The 22,739-nt window shown below is 35.7% G+C and overlaps 2 protein-coding genes across 2 annotated transcripts; one reads left to right on the forward strand and one right to left on the reverse strand.

Moving 5' to 3' along the window:
- Positions 1-2,826: 2,826 nt before the first annotated feature.
- LOC120088207 (cytochrome b5-like) lies at positions 2,827-4,955 on the forward strand. Its single transcript, XM_039045334.2, has 4 exons — positions 2,827-2,964; positions 3,069-3,170; positions 4,212-4,278; positions 4,401-4,955. The coding sequence occupies exons 2-4, from the start codon at positions 3,084-3,086 to the stop codon at positions 4,679-4,681; spliced, it is 435 nt and encodes a 144-aa protein (XP_038901262.2). The 5' UTR covers positions 2,827-2,964; positions 3,069-3,083; the 3' UTR covers positions 4,682-4,955.
- Positions 4,956-6,889: 1,934 nt separating this feature from the next.
- Positions 6,890-9,950, reverse strand: LOC150038232 (protein SHOU4-like). Its single transcript, XM_090311541.1, has 4 exons — positions 9,522-9,950; positions 8,511-8,666; positions 7,445-7,656; positions 6,890-7,361 (listed from the first exon to the last, which is right to left on the reverse strand). The coding sequence occupies exons 1-4, from the start codon at positions 9,837-9,839 to the stop codon at positions 7,136-7,138; spliced, it is 912 nt and encodes a 303-aa protein (XP_090167667.1). The 5' UTR covers positions 9,840-9,950; the 3' UTR covers positions 6,890-7,135.
- Between the last annotated feature and the right edge of the window lie 12,789 nt (positions 9,951-22,739).

Below are 22,739 nucleotides of genomic sequence, written 5' to 3' on the forward strand. Positions count from 1 at the left end.
GACAACAAATATTACATGCAATTACCCACAACAAATAATTAAATGAATGTTTTAATTACTTTTATCCACCTCAACCACAAACTAATTGTAACCAAACTACATCAATCACATTCCATTATCCACAAACAAACAAAAAAATCTCAATAAGAAATTTTCTTCACCAAATTTCTCAACAAATTATTCACAAGAAGTTCTCTTCATCAAATTATCTCAACAGTTCAAAGTTTCTCTTCTCAACTCCTTGAAGTTACGATTTATTAATACACTACGTAAAAAGGTATGTATTTCATTTTGTATTGAATAATTCCACCATTTCTTTCATGTTAGAATTCATTAGCTTGTTTCATTTTGAATTCTTGCTTGTTTATCGTTTCTTTTTTCTAATATCTAATAACTATAGTAATTATTTGATCCACCTCCCACCAAATGAATGTATTGTACACTAATCACCAAAAAGTCGCCAGAATACAAATCGGGCAGAAAACCCTTAGCCTCCTTAACACTAGGCTCGGTCAAACACCTTGCCAGGGTGAGGCCGGGTACCCCTACCTCCCCTAGTACCAGGCGAACCTAAACCTTAACTCTATTCCTAGGTACCTGGTCTCACTATGGTCAGGGCGAGACCAGGTTTACCACTACCTCCCCCTACCCAAGGGATCCTTTTCTTAGTGCCCGATCAATATCCAACTAGGTCAACCCCAAACGGCTTACTATTTCTTTTACTCAGTCCCTACTCGGGCAAGGCAAGGACGGGACATTCCTCCCTATCCTCGGTACCTGCCCCATCTATTGCGCCCGACCAAGACCCGACAGGGCAAGCACCAGACGCACAACCACATCCTCGGATCAATACCCAACCAAGGTCGAATTAGGCCAATTCATATTTTTTTCAATATTCTTAGCCCAGTCAATACCTGGTGACCCACATATGAAGCCCGACCAGGAATACGGCAGTTTGTAGATAATAAAGATCAATTTTTTATGCAAAAAATCCAACATCTTGGGTCCAAATGACTCGAAAAATGCTAAAAATGAAGTTTAAATGAAAAAAGTATTCTAAAATCAAAGAAATTTCACACAAATATGAATACAAAGGAAGATAGTTCACATACAAACATAAACTCTAAAAATACTCACTCAAATAGTCAAAAAAATCTACAAAAGTTAAACATGCAACATTGGAAACATCAATTTTAACCCAAACATCGATTTTAACCTAGAAAAATTAGCATCGAGCATCCTCAATCAAAAACCAACCAAATGTGCAAAAAAAAAAAATGTAAAATCAAACCCTGATATTGAGATGAGAAATCTGCCGTGAGGTTGAAAAAGATTTGATATTTAAAAACTGTAGCCAAAATCAAGGAGTCGCCGGAAATGGAGAAAATTGAAGATTTACACGAAGAAGAAGAGAAAATGAGAAGTGAAGAAGAAGAAAGACTTTGAAATTCTTATGGCAAATTTGTAATTTCTTTTCTTGAAAACTTGAAGAGGTCCAGAAATATAAATTTTTCAAAAATGGTTTAAAATTCCAAAAATAACCTTGAAAAGGGTTAAAAATGTCAAATACCCCTTCCTTGAAAAACACTTTTTTTATTGAGTTATTACAAACATATATTTGTCTTCGAAACTTCTACATCTATTGACTAACTATCAACTAAAAAGATTATAATTTTACGTTAATTGACATTTTTCTTTCATTGACGTCGAATATCCAAATTTCAATACTCTCCTACTTTATCATTTAAAATCTTTTTAATATTCACCCAGGGAAAATGTTTTAGTTGAAATATATTAAAATATATTTGATTAATTCGAAACTTTTTGAATAGTAAAGCCTGAATTGAAAAATTAGCATCAAAATATAAGGAAATAAAATATAAATGCAGCCTTTTTTACATGGTCATCTTACTCTTTACGCAATTTCGTACGTGTATAATACATATAATTTGTATTAAAATAGTAGATTGACTTTAAATTATAAATAAACAAACCACGTGATGCACGTGGCAAGGATAGGCAGTATTTTAGAAATTATTGTTATTATCATTACAGATCCATCCAACGTCCACATATTATAATAATTAGATTAAAAGTCATTTCAGGTCTGAATTTTTGTAGAGAATAATATAGTCCTTTTAATCTTTTTGCAAAATTTTTTTATTATATTCAGTGCTAGTTAGTTATCGACCCATAAATAATTTCATTAAATCTTAACCATCCGGAATAAAACATGTTTGGTGAAGAGTCATTTGCATAAAGACAATTCAATAAATTGCTAAATATATGTTCTTTCTTAAAGTACGAACTACTAAAAATATTTTTTATCCTCAAATATTTGGATATTTTACAATCTAATCTCTTACTTTTTGAGGATTTTCAATTATACCAGTTTAATTAGTAAATTGTTAGCTTATGTGAGTATTGAAAAAAAATTAAAATGAGGAATTAAACCACTTAAAACATGAAAAATAAAAAATAAAAAAAAAATTGCTCTTATATAAATCTCAAAAGAAAAATTTTAAAGTTCCTTGTTAGACGGTATAATTCGTCACCTTAATTCCCATCAAATTAGTAAGTATTGTATTGCATCAGATTATCCAAAATCAATTTTAACATTCGCCGATAATAAGAATAAAATCGGAACTCTTGATATCGAAAGAAATGTTGAGACCTTAAATTTTAATGAAAATGTTAACAAAAATTTAGTACCATGAAGACACGTTTTAGTCAAGTATCACGTGGGATGGGAAATTAAAGGAAGATTTGGGGAGCACTTGGTAAAAGAGTAGGAAAACAGGGACTGAAATGAAATTGTTTCAACAAATTCAATCGGGTTGTCTTTTAGCGCCGTGAAACCTGCCAAATAAAAGTCGCAAGAAATGGCTTGGATGGTAGTCAAATACAGAAGAAACCGTGCTGATTTGGGTCGTTTCTTCTCCAATTTCTTTCTACGTTTAATCTGTAAGAAACCCAGATTCTTCCTCAATTGTTCTGCATTTAAATCGTCTGATTCTCTAATTTAATCGACTTCTTCAGTGTGAATTGAGCTTGATTTTTGTTTGCAGTTGATTGTTGCAGAAATGGCTTCGGATCCTAAGGTTTTCGTCTTTGATGAAGTGGCTAAACACAATCACCAGCGGGATTGTTGGCTTATAATCTCTGGAAAGGTCTGATATATGTAACAATCGCTCTTATTTGTTGGGTATTTTGTAATCTCCATTTAGTAAAATTGTTTGGTTAGAACTTAATCGTATTTCCCATTGGAACAGTAGACTCATATGTGACCAGATTGAGGGATGGGAGATTAAGCTTGTTTGTTTCTTGATCTTCCTCCTACCCATCTTCACAAATTGATAATCAATGTATTCGATTTAAATATTATTTTGATCCGTGTACGGTTTTGACTAATTTCAGTCTACGTACTTTTAACTGTCCTTCATGTTGGTCACTGTAGATAGGAAATTGAATGCACAGAAAAGCTATTAGCTAGCACTGTAGAGACTGATTTCCTTTATTTCTGAAACAACTAATATACATTGTACTGAAAACAGACAGGAAGTTATTTCCTCATCTTTTCTTCTACAGTGAAAACAATTGTTCAGGATTTAGATATTAAACCTATGTAGATGTGAGACACATTTCATGGAACTCATTTAACAAACACTTGTTGGCAAGACTCTGGTATTGTTAACTTTGCAATGAGTAAGCTCCAACAATCAAAGAAGAATGTTAGGGCCTTGAAGTTATTTGGAGTTTAACTACATAATATGAATGCATATTCAAAACTCTGACCTTTTAAAGGTCTATCTTTAAAAGTCTATCTTTAATTTAAAACTCTGACCTTTTAATAATATTAGTGATTCTTAGGTGAACAGAAAGTAATACTTGAAGAATATATCCCAAAACTTCAATTAACGTATTCTGTATAGAACATTGAGATTTTTTTATGGATCATCGGAATACCCTGTTCAATGCTACAAGTCTTGGGGATGGAAGACACATTGCAAGCCATGGCAACATATCACTACAGAGTGTAGTGAAGTTGCAGCTTCTGAAATTGTTTGTGCTGTTGTTATATCAGTACTCATCTCCCAGATATACATATAATCAGACCTTTCCAACTTGGGTGCATATATATATATATATCCTTACTCCTTGATATTGTCATTGTGTTTCATTGCTTTGTCCCTGTGCATTTCCCATTGTAGGTTTATGATGTCACCCCTTTTCTGGAAGAACATCCTGGAGGTGATGAAGTCTTGTTATTAGCTACTGGTAAGTTTTGGCTCAACATTTTTTTCCCAACTTGACTACTTGTTACTGTATTTCAACATATCCAGAAAAGGTTATTGCATCAAGTTATGAATGATTGGAAAAACAATCTTGAATCTTTGCAGAAAAAGATGCAACCGATGACTTTGAAACTGTGGGTCACAGTTTATCTGCAACAGAGGAAATGGAAAAATATTATGTTGGGAATGTTGACATGTCTACGGTTCCAAAGCCAGTCGATTATCGACCAGCTGCTTCCCAATCAGCAAAGGCATCAGCAACGGCAACAATAACAACGTCGTCAGCTCAATCTTCAGGATCTTTGATAAAAGTATTGCAATATCTGATTCCCCTGTCGATTATAGGTGTTGCATTTTATCTGCAATACTATGGCAAAAAACAGTAATCGAATTTCTCAAACCATAAATGTCTTGAGTTTTGCAATAAGCCAGAGCTGTGAAGACATTCTATCACTTTCTGTTGAAGACATTCTGTGTCATCTAGGTTTATAGGTTTCTTCCTAATTTTTTAGCAGAGAATTTCAATTTGTTTCTTGTTCATTCATAATCCTGCTTTTCTGTCTTTTGTTCTACAATATTCGACTTTCTGTGCATGATTTAACACAATTGACTCATCAGATATATCAGGTTGAATGAAGATGAAATAATGGGTTGTCTGAATTGAGATTCTTTCCCACTTGCCAACCCTTGTTGAGGGAATTATACTGGTGTTTTAATGAAGTGGCTTTCAAAGTACAGAGATGAGAATGACAAGCATGGTTACTGATTCTGATAGGATTAGAGATATTGAAAATTGATCCAAGTGGAAATTATATTTTTCCCTTGGTTCAACCATTGCAAGAGAAAAAAAATTAAACCATTGATCTTTGAGGTGGTAATCCGTACCAGATTGACATTTTAATTATTTTAACTAATTTAATTAAAGTGCCTAAAATTTTTAAACTATATAAATTTCATATAGGTAGAGTTTGGTGCAAAAAAAACAACCTTTCCATATCTCTTTTACTAGCATGATGAATTAGTATAATTATAATATACCTTTTATAACAATAAATAAATAATAGGTAAAAATATTAATATAACATCATTAATATAACAATAAATAATAAGTACAAATATTAAATCGAAGTGTCCATTCTATGACAACTCTCACCATCTTATGAGGCCTTTAGTGGATCTAGTACAAATATTAAAAGTAGCTTTCTCATATTTATTATTATTATTATTTTTTTTTAATTTGGTTAAGAATTTAACTATTGTACTTTATAAATATGCAAATCATTGTTATAAAGAAAAAAGAAAATAAACTTAATTTTTAAAAACAAAAACAAAAAAAACGAAATGGCTACCAAATGAAATCTAAACTTTCCAAAGAACTTTGGTAAATGTAAAAATCAAACCTTCAAGGCTCAAACTAATTATCTTAATTTCCACCTCTCTTCCTCCATTATTCATTATCTTTCCTTCAATCCCCACCCTACTCCTCTCTCCCTCAGCACGACATCGATCTCCCTCGTTTCCTTCAATTGTTTTCCATCTAACTCAGCGTATGTGTTATTTTGCAACATTGTTGTGAACAAAGTACGGAGGCGAAGGAGGCATATACGCTCACTAGATCGGAAGATTATTTCACTTCAACCAAGCTCCCTTTTTTGTCGCCTATATTTGCTAAAAAGCAATAGAAAGAAAAGGCGTTAGTTAATTTTAGCTATTCATATTCTATCAATTATATACTCTAGGAATTCCTTCTTACAAGGACTTCCATTTTCTTATCATCCCACAATCAGAAAAAATTTATAAGAAAACATTCAAATGATTCATCAATATCATTAGTTAGAAGCCCTTCTCTAAAAAAATAAAACTAAGAAGAGTACAGCTTGGCTAACACTGTAAACAAAGTTGGAAAATAAACTAAAAGCTTTAATTGGTTTAGTTTTTGTTTTTCTAGTGACTCTTGTACAGCAAAACCAGCAATAACGAAACCGCTATGAGCACCCCATTGCCGCCAATGGATGGAAATAATGCTTTTGGGACCTTTCAGCCACTGCAGACTGTCCAACCTCCTCTTCCTTTCAGATTTTAGCCTTAAAAAATGACAAGAGTACCAAGGGAGAGTGGCGTTGGTTGCGATTGAAGGGAGGGGGAGAGGTGGAAATTCGAGAGAGAGATTTTGGAGAGATAAATTAAGTAAAATATAAGGGTTTAATTTTCAAGAGGGTTTGATTTTAACCTTCATTAAAATTTAAGGGTTTAATTTTTCTACTTGAGAGGGTTTAATTTTTCTACTTGAGAGTTGAGGAGTTTAATTATTACTAATTGAGAGTTGAGGAGTTTAATTGTTACTACCGCTATAATTCAAATGTAATTTTTGCAATTTGCCCAAAAAAAGACTTAATGTTACATATGTATGCTTTAGAGTTTAGATTCTATTTAAAAGAGATTGATCTCTTGGTTTGGAAAATATTGAGAAGTCACATAAAAAGTCATCCTTTCAAAACGAGTACAACGAATGTTATAAAATGTGAACCTCTAACTTCAAAGGAAGAAGTACATACTAATTACTAGAGCTATCTGATCATCAAGTTGGCAACATATTTTGGTTAGCAACTAAAAGGTTTAGCTGAGATGGTTGATTTCCACAAAATTAATCAATGTACATTCAAGTAGAATTTGTAGTTGACAGAAACCTATAGAGACGTGAACAAATGTAACTCTGGAAACTGAAGGAGTAGAGAAAGATGAACTAAAAGAAGAATAAAGTCACTAAAACAAAAGGTTAGGAATTCTAGTGGACTTCGCCTCTCATCCAAAATTTCCATCTACAACATACAATCCAAGCTTCATCCGTCAGCAAACTGTTCTTGATGACATATCGATCCCTGACCGAGCGAAGGGCCAGTCGTCTGTGAGACCCCAAGAACTAGTCCCTCAATATGAATGGGAAGAAGAAGTTTCTGCCATACACATCCGGTAGAGATTACTTCTGGAGGTTGAACTATTGTTATATGACCGTTATTCCTATGCAATATTCCCATTACAGAGACAAAGCCGCCTTCCTGAACATATCTGCTAAAAATATATGGAATTAGCTACTAAAATTATGGCCAAACGTAGTCAAACAAATAGGTGTTATCACGATAAGTGGTTACCCTTCTTCAAGTCGAAGCATTCGGGCTTCAGGAGAAATGTTTCTGTCTCTCAGCCATTTTCTCAAGGAAGGAGACAGAATCTTGCGGTGTCTTGTAGTACTAACAAGCTTGCTCTCCATAATAAGAGGAACCAGTTTACTACCAGGGCCGGCCCTTACCATAGCTCTAATACCAGATTTTCTATCAGTTATGTAGAAGTCAGTGGTGAACCTCTGCCAGGTAGAAATTTGAGCACGTGATATCAAAAATCCAAAATACATACCCATGTCGAAAACAAACAGGTGCAAGCTCTCTAGATTTCCAGATGGGAATAGACACGTATTCCTACCTCATCTTAGATGTCTAAAAGGGAAAATGATATAAGGTATATCATTGATGCATCAGATTAGCAATACAAGTATAATCCATAAGATTCTTTTACTGTATTCTTTAGAACAATAAAGATTGAATTTGATCGTTTAGAAAAAAGGAAGTTACATTAAAGAAGTATAGTTTTTCAACTTTATACATTCCTTTGAATTTGATGGCTTAGAAAAAAGGAAGTTACATTAAAGAAGTATAGTTTTTCAACTTTATACATTCCTTTGAGCAGTATGATGCCAAGGCTTCCGGAGAAAGAACAACAGCAAGTTACTTTGAAAATATTATGCTAATCCTCCCAAATTTGTTTCTTCATATAAGAACTCTAGACCATAAAGGTCAACGATGGAATAAGAAAACTCAAAATTACATTTTTGGTCTGACATAGAATCTAACTCAGCTATGCTTCAGCTTCATTAAACAGCTCAAATAAATATCAAAATGAGCAGATAAGAGTATCGAGATAATGAAAACAACTGGAACCATATGACCAATAAAGAAAAATGAAGCTAAATGCCACTTCTTTCACTTCATGCAGTAGCTTCCAAACAACATAAAGTGCCTAGCCTACTGAGCTAGGGAAAGAAAAAGTATGCAGAAAATTTAAAAGTTCAGGAAAAAAAACAAAACCTCTATTGCTTTATAGTTGCAAAATAACAATAAAAACAAAGAAATGAAACGTTTCTTGGGAGTAGAATTTGCATACCTCACTATATACTAACCTCCAACCACAGTAAGGTTGAGTTATCTTTTGAAAAATCAGAGGCATTCCTCTACATTCATATAAAGAGGTAGATGCATAAATGCACCCAGTAGCCTTTTCATAGGATGATTCCAAGGAGACCGTCCCGCACGAAGCATACTGAATTTAAAAAAGCAGTGGAATATACTTAAGAACAAGAAAGAATCAAACCCCAAACAGGTAACATCAAGCCCATGTAGGAAGTACTTCCGACCATGGTTCATATTATATACATGGTGGAATAAGTTCAATTCTAAAGTCAATTCCTTTAAATTTATAATTCCAATTCATCACCTGGATGATTGGTTAGTCCTCACAAGAAACTAAGGCTCAAAATAAAATTTTCCCCAATGAAGTAGCTAGCCGATAAATAAAATTGAGCTCGAGACGAATTCTCATGAAAATGCTTTTAAACAAAACACTTCTCCCATAAACACTATCGTGGAAGGAGCACCTTCAAAGTATTCTTCAAGTATTCTAGGATTTACCAAAGGACTTTTAAATATCTTTAAAAGTGATTATAATGAGCTTAATACACTTTTCACCTTTTCAAAAATCATTCCAAACTCAAAGGTTTGAGTTCCTAAAATATCAAATTGTCACAAGAAAGCATTTCACAGGTAGGATAACACATTAAAAAACACAAGAAACTGCCTGCCTCGTATTATATCCAAATGCAAACTCACTTTAGGATAAGCAAACCTACTTAGGATACCAAAGCGTATTAACAATTATCAAGTCTACAAAACGTTGGCTACTCAACAAACACATCAAAAAACAAATAATAAAAAAAGGTCCTCAACATTCACTTCAAAGCAGAAGTTAGCAGCCTCTCATAGCAATTGCTGAAAGGGGGAAACAAAGATATGCAGAAAAAAATCACACCCATCAGTCGCATCAATTGAAAAGATTAGATACAACCTACTTACAAATATGATTACAAAAAAGGGAAATGGGATTAAAGAGAAGGAATACCCCTGTAATCTTAACGAGTTGACCATCGCGAGCGAGTGTGAGGTCGGAGTCGGGAAAGGAGTGAAGAAATGAGTTAATGGCGGCTTTGGAGGAGAAGTTGAGGTTATTCCAGAGGGCAAAAGCAGAGAGGAAGATGGATAGAAAGAGAAGAGAGAGGAAGAAGAAGGCGTTGTGAACTACAACAAGGACGAAAATGGAGACGGAAAATCCCAAAATGAAAAGGGGTATGAGAATGTAAAGAGCTGCAGAAGGAATGGGGCTGCAGGCGCTATAATGGTGGTGTTTTACAGTTGGAGCTGCAATGGAGAGGTCACTCATTACTCGCTCCTCCTTTCTCAGTGAAACCCACCGCTTTACTTGGTGCTAGTGCTACCATACCATACTCAAACGGCTCATTCTTTTCCTCTCTCGTTTTAATTATTTTTTTAAATAAATATTTATTATTTGACTAAATTATCCTATTGTCCAATCCTAATGGTTTTAAGCAACATCTCAAGTTTCCCCCATAGATTTCAAAATCATGCAAAATATTATTTGATATCATTTGTGCTCTCGATGAGTCATTGATCAATATTTAAGAAACGAAGAATGTGGTTGAGCTTGTCTTCAATCTCACCAAGCAGGCAAGTGTTGTTTCTTTAATTAAATGTTGTTGATGACAAATTTTGACCAAGCAATTGTACCTGATCTTTATGGGACAATAACGATAAATTTGTTATTTAGGGAAAGAGAGCTCGCGTGCAAGCAAAAAAAAATTGGACACCGGCGTGGTGTAAACCATAGCCAGGTTGGAAGGAGATGAGAGAATTTGATACTGGTTTTTTAGAACTTACCCCTCGTTTACATTCTTCTCTGTCTTATTTATAGATTTTGACCCTCCTCCTTATTCAATTAGGGATTTTGACTAGGTTGCCTATTTAAGAATTCCAAAAGGCTGAGGCCGACCAGCCCAACATTCTTACCTGACACTTTTAGGATTTCATCCTTTTTTGGCCAAGCTTATGTTGGGCCAAATGACCTTAGGTCGTTTCTAATAGGCTCGGCCTCAACAAACCCATATCCCTTTTGATCTTATTCTTCTCCTTTTCATTTGTTGTTTATTGACCATTCTATCCCTGGTTCTAGAATCCACCCACAACATCAGTCCTTACTCCCAAGTTAGGGTTTGTAGTTTCTTGGACAAAGCATATTTCAATTCTCTGAATCTATCTTGGGAGAACAATCTCCCTTTCAAACTCCACACTACCCTGTTGTGAATAATTGGAACTTGTTAGGAGCTTCTAGGCATATCAAGCAAACTCTTTTAAGGTTCAACCGACTTCCAACGCATTTCTCCATCTTATGATGAAGTTATGCGCCAAATCGCGTCAGGCCACCTCTTGGATAGCCCCCGACAACTAGTTATTGCTCAACTGGTCCTGGATTGCCCTTGGACCAATAGTCTGTTGGGTTTTATGCCCTAAAACTCATAGATAGTAAGTGTTATTAAATGATCATCATCAATAAAGAGTTATAGTTTTTAGTTCAATAAATGTTATTGTGTTGTTTTCTATTTTGTCTTAATAACCCTAAATCCAATAAACTAACATCCAAGGTTGCCTTATGAGTCTTGAACTGTATGTGGAGACATATAGGGATCAATTTTCAAGATACCTTATCCTGGTGACACTATGAATATGATCCACTTTATATTTGATACAAATACAATGATCCAACGCGTTCATGTAGATGACATGCAAGTGGAGGTATCCTATGCAATGAGTTTGCATAAGAACGGACAGCGAAATAGTGACCACTAGATGTAACACCATTAACTAGTTAGGTTCTTATTTCAATAGGATGACCTAAGCAACTTAGTCTTAATCTTGAGTGTGAGGAATTGTCCTTTAATTTGTATGGCTGAGGGTGGCCAGTTCGCCTACTCAATATGCCTACCATTTTGGGGACAAGATCGAGTGGGGAGCTGGGAACATAATAATAAAAGATGGAATTCACTTCTTCCTTTCTTCGAGTTAAGTAGATGAGTTTTTCCTTAAGTGGTGTCTTCAGGACTTTAACAAAAAGCTCTATCCTCTCATTGTCCCTATACGGATTTCTGTTTATTGGTTGGACCATAAATAGGTTGTTCATTAAAGGAGCACTGATATTTAAGGAGTCAGAGGTAACCCAAGGGTAAAACGATAATTGACTCAGTTGGAGTTACGAACACTCGTGAAGGACTAATTTATTGTTTTGATCTATATCCATGGACACAGGAATATATCTATAGTGAAAAGAGTGCAGTTGTGGGTCTTTAGTGGAGTATACCCACAGTTAACGAATATTGGTTAACTTGGTTAATGAGTTTAGCCAATTAATCTCATATCGTTAGAGCTTCTAATTTACATGTCCATCAAGTCCCTTTGTTAGCTCATTAAAGGATATTAAAGAGGGATGATTTGAATTGTTCAAATCAATTTGAGGAAATTATATATTAATATGATTAATATGTAATTGATTATGGATCTATTATTCAAATGAAATTGGAAAGAAACATTTGAATAAGATTCAAATAATTAATTCAAGTGAATTTGATTCACAAAAAAATAATTAATAGAGAAGTGTTAAACATATACATATGATGTTTATGATAATTAAATATATATACGTTAAATTGGATTTAATGTATAAATAGTTATTTAATTATTGTGCTAATGAATTAAATATGTGTTATTTAATTAATTTTGATAATTAATTAATTAAGTGCTATTTGGTTAATTTTGTGCTAATTAATTAAATAAATGTTATTTAATTAATTATGCACAAGGAAAAATTGGAAAAAAAAAAACTAGGAGAAGGGGTTGACTCTTCTCTATATAAAGTCTTTCTTATGGCCCTTTTGGAGACAAAAAGAACACAAAATAATTGCAAGCATTCATCGTGCAATTTTCCCTAAACCACAAAAGAAATTCTTTCTACTCTCCCAAAAAGTTTTCCTCCTCACCCTCTTCCAATAGTTAGATACCATCTATCATCTATTGGAATCTTTGAGAATAACAAGGTTAGTTTCATGGTCGTGTTTAAGATTGTTTGAGGAAATGTTTGTGTTCAAGACTGTTGGAGGAGTCATTCGTTGGAACATCGAGAAGATCGTTCTAGGAGCTTAGGAATCTACAAAGGTAAGAATGGTTCCATCCTTTCCTTACAGCATGCTATTTACATGTTTATTCTATGTATATTCTATTTTAGTTTACTGTTTTTGTTTATGTAAAAATTGATTTGTGGGATGCAAGGCATTCATAACGCTTTCGTTGCGGGATCCGATCCTTTCAAAGTCATCCTGGAATATTGTCCAATTAAATCCTAACTTCCAGGCATTTCTTTTTTTTTCTTTGGTTGTAGCTTGTTATCAGTCACTTCCCTTCTACTGCTTTTCTTGGCCATTTTTCGCTTCTTGTCTCAATCTGTGATATGGTTTCTTCCTTTAATTGGAGTTCACTGTTTCGCTCAGCCATTTCAAAGCCCTATGTGTGAAACCTCCTGTGATGCTTCCCTATGGGCTTCCTTGGTCGAACTCGATCGACCCTCGAACCGAGGATGACTGCTGGCCGTTACTTCTTTGGGCCCCTTTTCTCTTTCTCTTCATTTTCTCTCTCGTGTCGAAAACCTTTTTTTTCTCACTTTGTTGTTTTTCTCACTTGTCCCACTAATTTTTTTATGTGCCAACTTCTTTGTTTTTCCTTTCTTATTTATTAGGCTAAAGACAAATTCTTCACTTGTTACATCAACCCATGATAAAATCTCCATATTCCTAATGGTTTACTTCTACATGCACTAAAAAGAATCCTTTTTTCTTCACTTTTGCTTGCATGGGATTCTCTTCGTGCCTTTTTTCTTTTTCTTTTTTCCTTTCCAGCTTTTTAGTCCCTTTGACATGGCCTATGCATGGCTAATAGTGGCATTGGCCTCGACACCAAACAAATTCTCTACAATCATCTATTCTTTCTTCAATCAATGTCTCAACTTTTCCTTCAACGTGATAATGAATGAATTGTATGCATGCAAATAAATAATGTTTCTCTTCCTTGCGGAGGCCGAGCCATGTATTTCTTTCTTCCATCTTTGCTATATTTATATTTCTACTTTCAAAATTGAACCATGCACATCCAACTCCCTTTGGTTCCCTTACGGTCCGAGGTCAAGTTTCCTTTTTCCTTTCCCCAAAATCTTCCTTCATTCTTCAAAGATTGGTCTTCTCTCTTTTCTGCTTTACTTTTTTTTATTTGTTACCATTTATTAGAATAACGTTACTTTATGGCAAGTAACAGTAGCATGAATATCAGCCTCTTTGATGGTGATGATGATTATTCCAACGACAACCCATCAGATTTCTCTTATCAAGAGGCGGAGTCTTATGCTGAGATGTTCGAGATGAGGGATGAAGTTCATCCTATTAATATTCCTTCACTCGTTACCATTTCTCAGGTTGAAAAACTAAGGCTCGATTACCATATTCCTGACGATGTCCATCTAAGTGTCCCTGATCCCTGTCCTAGAGCGGTAGCATTTTACTTGGCTATGTTTTTCTTTGGTGTCCATTTTCCTTTACGATTATTCCTTCAAAGGTTTTTGGCTTTCTTGTCTAGATTGTCTCAAACGATTGGAGTCATTTACTTGGTTATGTATCTTGTGGATCCAATATGGTGATGGCTCTTCTTTATGTACTACGACTTTTATGTCCTTTCACAACTTTAGTCACAACCCGAAGTTTAGTGAATGCTTCAATTACTTGAGTTCTAGGGAAGGGATTATTGTAAATGGTCCCTCTTCTATGGAAAATTGGAAAATCAATTGGTTTTGGGTCAGCGAGAATTGGCTTTCCCTTAGCTCTAAAGGTTCCAACGGGTTTAGGAAATATAGTAAGTTATACTTTCTTCCTTTTTCCTTTTCTTGTGCATACTTTACGCAGCATGTATTTTTGTTTTAACTTCTTTTCTTCACCACGTGCAATTCTGCACCACTATTATAGATTTCCGGGCGTAGCTTCTTTTTTGGATACGTTTTGGTCCTTCTTTAGTTCAGCAATGTAACTTGGTGTCACTTAGCCTTGCCTCTCCTCATGGTTCCTCCACCTTGAGTCATTTAGCCTCGACCTCGGTCTCAGTTACTTTCCCTTTTTTCAATGCATACCTTTGTTTTGCAGAGATGTCTCCTCGCATTTCTTTGATGACCAAAATTCGTCATAAGCAGAGTCGTAAGGGAAAAGAGAAAGGTGACTTTTCCAAGAAGACTCAGGGCGAGATAATCGACCTCAACGATATTGAACCTATTGAACAACATTATGCCCATCTCCCCCATTGTCTTGTTCCTCTAATGAGACGTTGGTCTTCTAGTTTCCATAGTGAAACTCCTCCTCCACCGTAGGATTCTTTATCATTGGATACTTATTTTGCTTTCTTTGCAGCTTCTCCTGTGTGGGTGGTGAAATGAAATTACTAGCACAAAGCTTTACTCTTTGGTAGGGAGTTGGATTTAGGTGCCCTTCTCCCCCATTTGGATATGACGATCTGGTTGAAGCAATTATGAGGACTTTGAATGATTTTCGCAATGTGAGCATGTGATGTCTTACATATTCATTCTTTCTTACTCTTTTTTGTTGGGACTGGTGTCCTATTTCTCCCGGAGTCTCGTTGTTTGTAATTATACACATTGTTTTATGAATAAAATAATTGTTATTTCATTCTGGCATTTACTCATATCCAATAAACAAAGCTCCATGGTTATCTTATGTAAATTTAAGCATGTATATGTGATATATAAGTGGATCATGCCTTAAGTGATAATCTAAATAGGTCTGTAGTATAAGGATTAAGGTGGGATACCTGATCCTAGTGACACTACGGATACGACCCGCTTTGTAGAGATTTGCAAGTGTTGTAAACTACTACAGATAGCAGAGCTTGACCATTCATGTGGAGACATGCGAGCGGGAGTGTCCTATACAAAGAGTTTGTATAAGACCGGACCACAAGATGACTAGACTCTGTATATAACGTCGTTGATACTGGAGACTTACATCTCACCTAAACAACCATAAGTGACACGACCTCAATCTTGAGTGTTTTGGAAATTCCTGCCTTTGAGGGCGGTCCTTTGATTAGTATGGATGAGAGTGGCAGATTGCCAACTCAACATGCCTACCTTTTTGGGGACTCGTCTGATTTGGGAGCTGGGAACTCACTTACACAAGATGGAATTCACTCCTTCCCCAAAACAGGGGTAAGTAGATAGATTGTTCCCTTAAGAGTTGATTCTGGAGCTTGAACATAGTGGCCACAACTTCTCTTTGGATGAGAGAACTCAGTCATAGTAGGACTATAACTTATGTTTATTAGAGGATTCGGTGGTACTTAAGGAGTTAGATGTAACTACAGGGGCATAACGGTTATTGGTCGAGCTTTACTTACGAGCTATCTATGAAGGGTTGTCGCACTATTGATTGGTTAAGATGGACACATAATATATCTGTGGTAAGAAGAGTTCAGCTGTCGGTCTTTAGAGGAGTGCCTGGCAGTTAACGGGTGATGGATCCCATGACTAAAGAGTTTAGTCAGTTATTCACGTACCATTGGAGCTTCAAGCTATAGGTTCATAAGGTCCCCTTGGTAGCTCAATAGGTTCAAGTTGAGGATCAATTCTTGATGTTGATTTGAAATGTTCAAATTGATAAGAGGTAATTCGATTATATATGATATGATCGGTATGATGTATGAGATATATCTAGTGGAGGATTAATATAAATGAGATTTACATTAAGTGTCGTGGAATAGAAAAAGAGTTATAGTTTATATGTTTCATGAGATGAAATATTAAAACTATAGGTTATAAATATATTATGGAAAGTTAGTTATTATTTATATTTATAATAATATTAATTATTGGATAATTATCTCTTTTTCTCTAATAACCAATTGAGTGGGAGGTTATTGGTGTTTTCATAGTAACCATGAGATAAAAGGAAAAATGTTTTTTTCCTAATTTTAGAAAGAATAAGAAAAAGAAAAGGTTTTTTTTTAGATTTCCAATCTCGAAAAATATTCATGGAGAGTTGTTAAGTAAATTAGATTTATTAAGCGACAACTTGAAATTAGCTAAACAATCGTGGAGTGTTCTTAGGCAATAGACACTCAGCTAATTGATGAGCTAAACGATAGCATAGCTTTTGCTAGACGATCACATAACTTTTTCTAAACGATTGGGCATTGACCTATACGATAGGTTGTTCCATCTCCCATTTGCTCAATCGTTTACACGATTGTGATTTTTCCAATTTTCTCCTCAAACCAAGTCCACACAGAGCCCACCCTCTGGATTCTCACACCGAGAATACCAAGGTAACCTTCTTGGTGGTGTCTTACTCAACTCAACACTGTCGAGGTTCTGTAGAGGTTGTTCACGATGTTTGGGGTGTTTGTGACCTTGTCGATCGCTTAGTTCGAGTGCATGGTGTTCGTGCAGTGTAGCGGCCGTGTTGGACGAGCGTTCACGTGTTGTTGTGTTGCTGTGATCGAGCGTTCGTAATCAAGGAACTCGAAGATGAGGCTACAAAAGTGTGTTGATTCTTGTCCTTGATCTTTTGTATAGCATGTTGTAATTTCTATATTTCACATAATCATATGTTTCCATTTGTGATTATAATTGTTCCATTTGTGATTGTAATTATAATGTTCATATACGATTAAAATTTGGAAAGATCATTCTGCTGCTCATGGAAATCCTCGTATTCGATTTCCTTCATTTTTTACAGTACTTTGGTCAGCCTCGACACTTATTCGTATGAGGTCATCCATGTAGCTTGTTAACTTTGAATGGATTTTATTGTCTTCCTTTTCTCAAGCCTTTTCACATCGACGATAAACATGACTAATTGTATCAATTACTTAATTAAATATCGAGTTCCATGGGAGAAATTGGCCCAAGTCCAATCTAATATTTCTCACCTCAATCGTCTCCTTTCTGATACTCAATCAAAGCTTTAGTCTTCCAAGGCTAACATCACAGTCCTCTAAACTAAACTTAAGAAAGCTGAATCTCTATTTCTGACACCACCTTCCTTGAGTAAAAATTCAATGAGACTGAGGCCTATACTAAAATGAAAAACTCTTGCATGGAAGATGGTGTAGAGTTTAGCAAAGAAGTTTATTCCATCATCCTAATATGAGCATTGACTATCTAACTTAAGATTTCGAGACTTTACCAAATAACCCTTATGTTTTTCATTTTCTGGATGCCGATGCTGACGATGATGTTTGGCGATGCATGTTTGTCTTTTGGATGACTGTCTCTTTTTCTTTTTTCTTTTTTTGGACTCTTGTTATGTTACTTTCTCCTTTGTTTTCAATTACTTCTCTAGTTTGTTTGGGCTTTCTCGTGTATACTTTCCCTGCTATATAATGAATTGCCTTTTCGCCTTCTGCTTCCTCTGTCTTGCTTGGGTCGACCTCGACCATATATACATTATTATTATTTTTTAACATTGTACTTTCTATTACCTATAGGGTCGGCCTTGGCTTCCTTTATAAGAGGGTCAACCTCAACCTCATTGAAAGGATTGACAAGTTTATCTATTTTGGTAAATCGAATTTTGACAAAGATTGAACAAAGGAACTATGGAAGCTTTTATTAATTAAACATAACCTTCGATTGAGATAAAAAAGTAAAAGAATTGAAAAGTGCTACCCTATCTAAATTCATAAGAATTCGAAAGATAATTTTAGTTTAATGACATAAAACTATTTATTAAAACTCCATAATACTTGAGGTTGATTTTGTCTTCTTTAAAGTTGTGAAGTAGCCTTGTCTCGCAACCTTCTGCTCTCCCTTGATCACCCCTGCACTTTTGGAAGTTGGGAATTTAAGGGTTTGATGATATGTTGACGAGACTGTCTTCAGGTCGTGCACTGTTGGTCTTTCTGGTATTACATTGTAAGAGGATGGATAATCTACAACTAGAAAGTCTTTAGGTCGTGCAATGTTGGTATTACTCTACCCACCATCTTTAGAGTTGCCTCTAGTCGGCCTCAGGCCATCTCCTATCGGCGTCTGCTTCGTTCTTGAGTTGGTCGAGCTTCTGACAAACTCCCTTAAATATCCATTGTGAAGTAGGGCTGCAACCTCATCTTTTAATTGCATGTTATCCTTAGTCAGATGGCCATGGTTCCGAAGGAAGAAACAAAATATTTGTTTGTCCCTACGATGTGGCCTTGACTTCATTTTCTCTGGTTCTCTTAGAAAATTCATATGCTTTATCTTCATAAATATCTATTCCATTGAGAGAATGGTTAGAGTGTACTTCTTAAATCTTGGAATATTGTTAAACTTTGTCTGATCTTGATCATCTAGTCTACATTGTTTGATCTTTAGTTGTACTATTTCTATCGTCTTATCCCTCTCCAGAGGGGAAGGCGAAGGTGACCATCTCATCGGTTCATCTGTTCTTCCTTTTGATCGTATTAGTTCCTCTGTGCTCATATACCTTTATGCTCTGGTGACCAATTCTATATAGTTTTTGTTTCCCTTTTTCCTAAGGAACTTCTTATCTCGGAGTCTGGTAATTATGGCCAATAAAGCGACCGAATCGGTGTATCCATCTACTTGCAAAGCTTCGCTATTGAATCAATAATGTATTCTCTTAAAGTTTCTCCCGATCCTTGCGTGATTGTCAAAAGATGTATCGTTGATTTCCTCTGATGTCGTCCTCCTAGGAACTATGTGACAAATGCTCTTGCTAGCTCTTTGAATGATCCAATAAATTTTCTTTTTTATTGTCTGAATCACTTCTTGGCTGTCCCTACTAGGGTGAAAGAGAATGTCCTGCACTTGATTGCATCTTGTATCCCATGGAGTTTCGGGATTGGTATGAGTTTAGGTATTCTATTGGGCCTTTTTTTCCATCATAAGGCTTAATTGACAAGACCTTGAACTTTGGTGGGACCTCTTCCTTCATGATTTCATCAGCAAAAAGAGGGATCTAGTTGTTTAATTAGAATTTCTAGATCTACACACTTTTTCGCAGTTTTGTAGCACATATCCCCTTGTAGACTCTTGATTTCCTTTTGAATCCTTTGTAACTCTGCTTTCCAAGGATCTTCTTGAGCTTCAACCTCGGCCTCGGCCTCAACTTTCAGTCCTTTTTTTGAGTTGTTGCATTTTTCCTCGATCCAACTTCGCAAATATGATTTGGGGAAACTTTTAATTGACACCTTCTTTTGATCTGGTACCGTGTGTGGATATCGGCCTTGGCCTCAGTCACCCTCGTTTCTTTCAGAGCCTCTGTGAACCTCAGATTTCAACTTTTGCTTCCACTATCATGCTTTTCTATCTTGTCGACCTTATTCTTACTTTCTTGTTCGCGGTTTTAGAGATCTACTTTTTTATCTACTGTTCGTCTCCCGAGCTTTGCTCCAAACCTCTCTGATCCTGTATGATAGGAATGAGATTCCCCTATGTCTTTTATCATTGGCGCTTTTCCTTTTGTTGGATCACATACAAGTTCGTCCTTGACCTCCTTGCCATGTCGATCTTCTTGTTGGTCAATAACCTTGAGTAACCGTGCTACATCCTGTCCTATTCCATCCACCTTGGCTTCTAACTCGCCATATTTGTTCTGCGCAGGCTGGTCTTCCTGTCGAGACTGAGGAGCCTTTTCCTTCTGAACTCACCGATGGTAGCCTTCTTGGTCCGACTCGTCTTCGCCAAAATTTATGTTCGTGAACCTTTGACTCATTTTAAAAAAAATGTCTAGGCTTGCTTTTGAGTATTCTACCCACAGACGCCGTCAACTATTGATGACAACTTTTGATCAAGTGAGCATACTTGATCTCACAAGATAACAACGGTAAATTTGTTATTTAGGGGAAAAGAGCTCGCATGCAAGCAAAGAGAAACCTGGACATCGACATGCTGTAAGTTATAACCACTTTGATACTTAAGTCATAAGGTTGGAAGGATAAGAGAGAATTTGATATTGGTATTTTAGAACTTACCCCTCACTTACGTTCTTCTCTATCTTGTTTATAGGTTTTTGACTAGGCTACCTTTTCAATAATCCCTTATGGGCCAGACCGTACTTTTAGGATTTCATCCCTTTTTGAAGCTTATGTTGGACCAAACAACCTTGGGCCATTTCTGATGGAAGTCGAGACCGACCTGGCCCATCTCTCTTTCGGTCTTATTCTTCTCCTCTTCATTTACTATTTGTTGACCATTCTATCCCTAGTACTAGAATCCACCCACAACAAGTGCAATTACCACTTTTGTAATTTTGTTGCTCACTCTTGGACAAGAGCAGCTTTGGATGGCTTTAGTATGAGTATTAGGAAAATAATTAGGTTTGCTTGGGTTGCATATAACTGTCCAATAAAAAATTGTCATCTCCCAATTTTTCTAAAACTGAATTAAAAAAATATATGTGTTTGTTGATTTCGTGATTCGAGCTTAAGAGTGTATTGTATAAAGTAATTGGAAAAATAAGTGTAAATATGAATGATGCGTTGATGCGTTTATGATGCGTTAGTGACACGTTGATGCGTTAATGATGTGCAATAGGACACATGACACTCCTATATAGGCATTCAAGTTTTCCTGAATCAGATCCAAGTATAAATCCAACTTGGGTTCTTGGTAAGTCCAGGGACGAACTCGGGGATTCAGATTAAAGCTAACACAGACCTTGCATTGTAACTGTTATAGAAATATCCTAAGTGAATGTAGAAATGAGTTATTTACACTAGCTGTTGTGTGCGTGCAAGAAGATACAAAAGGGTCAAGTAGAGAATAAGGGGTAGTGTGAAAATGGAGTTTGATGCAAGTGATATGCGTCGATCTAATTTAGATGTACATGCACAAGAATATGATGCATATGAGATGACTTGTTATCTCCGTTTATGTGTTAGACTTCTATTCGGCACTTCTCAATGTGAATATCATACAATACTTATCTCTAGGATGTATGCATCAGTCACAGGATGCAATAAAACACCGGTGCGTCTATCTTTAGATGTACTAAGCGTTTCTAACTTAATGCTGGCTTACTTATTCTCTCGAATAATTTAAGCTAAAACTGCTCTTACCAATTGATTTAGTTGGTTTAAGCATTTCGAAATGGAATTTTGCATGAAGTTATAGATGCATCCAACATAAAATAAGAAATAAACAGTGACGAAGTATGATAGATCAAATATGTGAATTTATAAAGAAACTGATTGTCTTTATAAAACCAACACTTAATCAAATGAGAAGATGAAAACGATAAGTAGATGAAATGAAAGGAGTCAAGCCGCAGAGTACAATCTCTTATCCTCTTTGGCTCAATTCTAGTTCATGTACAACCACTTGTGGAAGAATTGGAAGAAATGTTTCTCTCGAACTCACCTTTCTCCGCTTCTTGATCGGCGATGGTGGTGGTTCTCTTCCCTCTTGTTCTTCTCGTCACCACAACATAACTCTAAGGTCTCAAAATTTCAAAATTATTCAATGAGCTAAAAAATCCGTTCATCTGGTGGGATTTCTTCTATTTATAGGCGTCGGTCTTCTCCAACTTGATGATGAGCAGCATTAAATTCCATACCCTGGTCAGCCGCCTGACATTCAGATGCTCTTCAAATGCCGCCTGCTGCAGATGACCATGCTTGCAAGTGGTGATTTGACACAAATAGCCTCAATCAATGAATCTTCCCTGCGTTGAATCCCTCCGACGCATGCCCCATGCGTTAGACTTTGCCTGTGACACTTAGAATATTTGTTGAGATCCTGCAATATCATGCGTTAGTGCCGCAGTATTTTAGCAATAAACATTCTTTTTCATGAGTTTGATAGTGTTCGAATAATTCCATGTGTTTTCTCTAAAAATGATGAGATTTTATCATTAAAGACCCTAATTGTTCCAACTTTTGAGCCACAATAACTTGCATTTCTACAAGTTATCACACCCTCAAATTTGAACAATGCTTGTCCTCGAGCATTCCACAAATAATTCTTTGTTATCTCCATTGTCTTTAGTGTGCAGGGTTCACCTCTCATCATATTCACTTATAAGCTTGAGACTGGAGTTTGGAAAATGTAACGTAGGTTGATTCTTTTCTGAAAGGAAGAATGTTTTATTTCAGGTGCAACAACCCTTTTGTCAACAACTCCTTTCGTTTCTCAAAACATTCTCGTTTTTTCTAAACCAGCAATGCG

This window comes from Benincasa hispida, chromosome 1 (assembly GCF_027475165.1).
Source record: "Benincasa hispida cultivar pf3 chromosome 1, pf3_genome.v1.1, whole genome shotgun sequence".
NCBI classification, from domain to species: domain Eukaryota; kingdom Viridiplantae; phylum Streptophyta; class Magnoliopsida; order Cucurbitales; family Cucurbitaceae; genus Benincasa; species Benincasa hispida.

Bases quoted from the DNA above. Each gene is read 5' to 3' on its own strand.
- LOC120088207 (XM_039045334.2), top strand. From the start codon at position 3,084: ATGGCTTCGGATCCTAAGGTTTTCGTCTTTGATGAAGTGGCTAAACAC. The intron at 3,171-4,211 runs GTCTGATATATG...TTCCCATTGTAG, and splicing joins GGCTTATAATCTCTGGAAAG to GTTTATGATGTCACCCCTTT. The intron at 4,279-4,400 runs GTAAGTTTTGGC...GAATCTTTGCAG, and splicing joins AGTCTTGTTATTAGCTACTG to AAAAAGATGCAACCGATGAC.
- LOC150038232 (XM_090311541.1), bottom strand. From the start codon at position 9,839: ATGAGTGACCTCTCCATTGCAGCTCCAACTGTAAAACACCACCATTAT. The intron at 8,667-9,521 runs GTATTCCTTCTC...TTTTAAATTCAG, and splicing joins AACTCGTTAAGATTACAGGG to TATGCTTCGTGCGGGACGGT. The intron at 7,362-7,444 runs GTAACCACTTAT...TATTTTTAGCAG, and splicing joins ATGCTTCGACTTGAAGAAGG to ATATGTTCAGGAAGGCGGCT.